Source organism: Zingiber officinale, chromosome 3B, assembly GCF_018446385.1.
Source record: "Zingiber officinale cultivar Zhangliang chromosome 3B, Zo_v1.1, whole genome shotgun sequence".
Lineage (NCBI taxonomy): Eukaryota > Viridiplantae > Streptophyta > Magnoliopsida > Zingiberales > Zingiberaceae > Zingiber > Zingiber officinale.
This window is the reverse complement of record NC_055991.1, coordinates 16,986,920-16,991,148: the sequence shown is the minus strand read 5'-3', so window position 1 is coordinate 16,991,148 and position 4,229 is coordinate 16,986,920. Positions and strand designations below refer to the sequence as shown.

The 4,229-nt window shown below is 34.3% G+C and overlaps 1 protein-coding gene across 1 annotated transcript; it reads right to left on the bottom strand.

The window, feature by feature from the left end:
• Positions 1–1,622: 1,622 nt before the first annotated feature.
• LOC122054716 (2-hydroxyisoflavanone dehydratase-like) lies at positions 1,623–2,717 on the bottom strand. Its single transcript, XM_042616153.1, has 2 exons — positions 2,258–2,717; positions 1,623–2,158 (listed from the first exon to the last, which is right to left on the bottom strand). Exons 1-2 carry the CDS (start codon positions 2,715–2,717, stop codon positions 1,623–1,625), a joined length of 996 nt encoding a protein of 331 aa, XP_042472087.1.
• Between the last annotated feature and the right edge of the window lie 1,512 nt (positions 2,718–4,229).

Sequence of the window (4,229 nt, the reverse complement as noted above, 5' to 3'; positions counted from 1 at the left end):
CCTCCTATAAGAAGGAGGATTTCATAGTGTACTACTGTTCTATGAGTGAGGAGAGTGTACCCTTGGATTAGTCATCTCAAGGAGGTGAATATTATGTAAAATCAAGGGTGCTAATTAATGCTTGCTTCGAGTTTCCGCTGCAACAAATCATCAATGAAGTGATTAGAGCTAATTACCTCTCAGCTCGCAAAGTGTCCTAACATGAAGTTGGTGATTACGTAGTGTATCAACACAAGGCTAAGAACTACCACTCATGTCTCAAAACTTTGACTTGATACGTTTCACCCTCCAACAAACTTTTACTGATTTGGTAGCAAATAATCTTTCTCCTCGGCTACCATTTGATACAACTCGAGAATGAGTTTTTTTTTTAACCCAGGACAACTGATGCAAGATGATTCAAATATTTTTATTACTATTTTTTGGTAATATTTTATTTTTTTAGTAATTAGGATATTTTTGGTAATTTTTATTTTTTTAATAATTTTTGATTTGGAGTCCGTTTAAGAATTTTAAGATTATGTTAAGAATTTTTTCTTTATGTTAGAATTTTTTCTTTACAAGTTAGGAATTAAAGTTTATATGTTGGGATTTATTTTTTTTCTTTGTGTCTTAGGTTTGAAGTTTATATAAATAATCATTTGAGTTTATGTAAAAGGAGATTTTAATTGGCTTATTAGTATTTTTGGTAGTGTTGTTCTTTTCCTATTTTCTAATATTCCTTTTTGAATAAATATGTTTTAAAATTATTTTTGATATTCATGCACGAATTAACCAATTCAATAGCCCGCGGAATAATGATTATCCTATTTGATGTCACTAAGTCTTTTTGTAATGCCTAAAGAATGAATGGGAACATAAGTAAATGGAACAAATTAAATTGCTTTTGCATTTGCTATTTGGAGCTTAATTTATGCACGAATTAACCCAAAAGCATGCCATTGATTGAATCCAAAAATTAATCTATGAGTACTCGATCGCAACTTAGTGATACTCAAATCATAAGTCCGCATGAGGATGACTTCTTTAATTACAAGGCTATGAAAATAAGTGAAATAGCATTGGGTAACTAAGCTCCCATCCGAAGCTCTCATCCATCCATACATGCTCTATCTGTAATACAACACGATAACGGAATGTAAAGTTCACAAAGTTTCAAGTACGATCATTGAATATTTTAATACCTATATCAAATACGATGCCCGGCCCCACCTATACCTATAAGCTGATTCTATTGTTTTATTAAAATAATTGACAAACTTATTGAATCGAATATTACTCCGTGATAGCATTACACTCCCCTATCCTAACCCTCCTATATATCTATCAATCACTTCATTTTAAACAATAATATAAAAAAAATGTTAAGAATCAATCATTTTATAATTAGTCTTAATTATTATGGTCGATTTAACTAGACCAAAAGATGAGTGATATAACATTTTATTCAATAAATATAGTATATTTTATTCAACTTTTTAGAGTTATTATATATTATAATTTTATTCAGAATTAATGTCGAATAGAAAAGGTATACAAAAGCAAACCTTAGCCTAGCATGAGTTGACATTTATTTTTATTATCATGGTATGCTAGCTAGAGTACATAATGATTCAACAACTTCAAGTCAAGAAGGCTGCGATTCTGGCACGGAGCTTAGCAGTGCTGTTGCTGTCTGGATGATTCAGATAGAATTCATGATCCTCCCCTGCCGCCTCATACAACTCCGCCGTCCCACGCCACTCACTACCCTTTGTCAACGCCTCATAGTACATCAGCGCTCGATCCCTCATCGCGTCCTTCTCCGACGTGCACAGCAGCATTCGCGTGCACCCCAGATCTGCCAAACTCGGCGCTCCCGCCGCCAAGGGATTCACGCGCGGGTCGTCATTCCCGGCCGTCGACTCAGGGCAAATCATTCCCCACAGTTGGTCCAACTTCTTCCTTAATACTGGATCGGCTGCTTTCTCTGAGGCTGTCAGATTTTTCCCCCAGAAGTAAGGATCTAGTAGTATCGTCCCTGCTAGCTTCAAGCTATAACTGGAGATCAGCCCTTGAGACCCAACTCGCATAGCCAGGTTGTGCACGATGTTGCCGCCGGCACTGTCGCCGGCTAAGTAGACTCTGTCATAGTCAGCATGATCGAGGAGCCACAGTTCTACGTACACATGTAGGAATATTAATTATATATGTGCCAAATTATTAAAAAAGAATATTATTTTAATTTCTATGTTAATTATTATATCATTTTTCTCACCGGCATCGCTGCGATGGGATGCGACCCATTCGAGAGCAGCCCAACAATCATCATATTGCACAGGGATATGGTGTTCCGGTGCGCGACGGTAGTCGACGGAGAGGATGATAGAAGAGGAGACGGCCGCGAGGCCATTGAGATGGCGGTGGACAATGGGGGAGGCAGAAGAGAATATGCAGAAGCCGCCGCCGCGAAAGTAGAGGATGAGGGAGAGCTTTGTGCTATTAGAGTTGATATTGATAGGAGGAAGATAGATGCGGGCGGAGACATCGGCGGAAATGCGGATATCCTTGGAGTCGACGTTAGTGAGGGGGTCGAGGCCGGCCGGCGTTTGCTCCTCGGCCTTGAGCCGCTTGACAGAGCCGTCTTTGTAGACGAGAAAGTAAGGAGAGTAGTCATAGATGACAGGGTTGTTGTCCGATGTCATTCCACTTATTCCCGAAAGCAAAGATAGAACCATTATATAGAGAAGAATTCCAGCTGCTCGTGCCGACCACATTTGCATTAAGGATATAATATAAGCTGCGGGTGGGGCAAGAACATGAGTACTGAGGCCGAGGGGTCTTTAATTTATAGGGGAGAGAAAAGTAGGAGTTTTGTTGGAGATTTATATGTTAAATATACATAGTTGTTTATTTTTGGGTTTCCAAATGCTAATTTTAATAAATATTAGTTATTTTGGTATTTCATAAGCTAAAGATGGGAGGAAATTGACTTTTGTACTTGTTCAGTTGTATCATATTCAAATTTATATATATATATATATACAGAAAAATTTTCTAAATAAAGTAACAACTAAACTTCCCACCTAAATAGCTTATCAATAAATAGAAAGCCCAATTATATGCCTATATATAAATCATTATGTCTTCATTTTAAAAGTTCAATTAACTTTGAATTTCTCTAATTAAAATGCTTTTACAATTTCAATTGCAATCAAATCAATTAATGGGATGTCGGTTAGTATTCCAAATACTTTACAATTTAAAATGAATTCCAAATCACATTTATTCAAGGGAAAAATATCTTTAACCCTCTTCTATTTTATATCAAGCAGCATTTTATCCTTTTGTATTTAAAAAAATAACATTAACCCCCTTGACCAAAGTAAAATGTGAAAAAATTTATAAAAGGTAATTATTTCCTTATGTTTTTTATATTTGTTTATAATATTAAGAGGAAAAAAATATATTGAATTGATGTGAAAAATAATTACATGTCTTCGGGGTCGATTCTTTAATTATTAATTAGTATCTTCAGGGTCGGAGTTGGATCAATGGTGTGAGAAAAATATACATAAAAAGTTTTATATATATATATATATATAAAAGCATCCAGTGATGGTTCCCTTCATCACTCTCTCGGATCTGTTGTTGATATTGATTTATCGGTGCATTCACTCTCGTTGTCTTGCAAAGCAAAGCTTGTCAGCTGAAGGTTTGTATTATCGGTGTTACCCTCTTTGACAATCAAATCACTGATAAACTAAGATGTGAGGCTCACGTGCATAAATGAGAAAGCAAAAGAACTCGAAGAAGAAGAAAATTTATCTTCACGTAAGAAAAGAAAATTATACCTTCATCTATTTTTATGAAACCTTATATAATCATAGACATGGACGGATCTAAAATTTTAAATTTATGGAGAAGTACAGAAAATAATTATGGCACATTATATTCTAAGGTTGCACAACTAGGGAGACAAAAAAATATATATTTTAAATTAATTAATTTTATTTTATGCATATAATTAAGTATTAGTCTTTATATATTATTGAAGGTTACATATAATTTATTGATTTTAATTAGTAAATCAACAGTCATATACTTGTTGAAAAATATTAAATTGGACCTTAAATTATCTAAAATTAGTTAGATATCAATCAAGGAAATAAAAGTAGACGTAAATTATCAATAAATTTAATATGATTTTTTTCTTTTAAAATTATCAAAAAGACAAGGACATAGTTGTC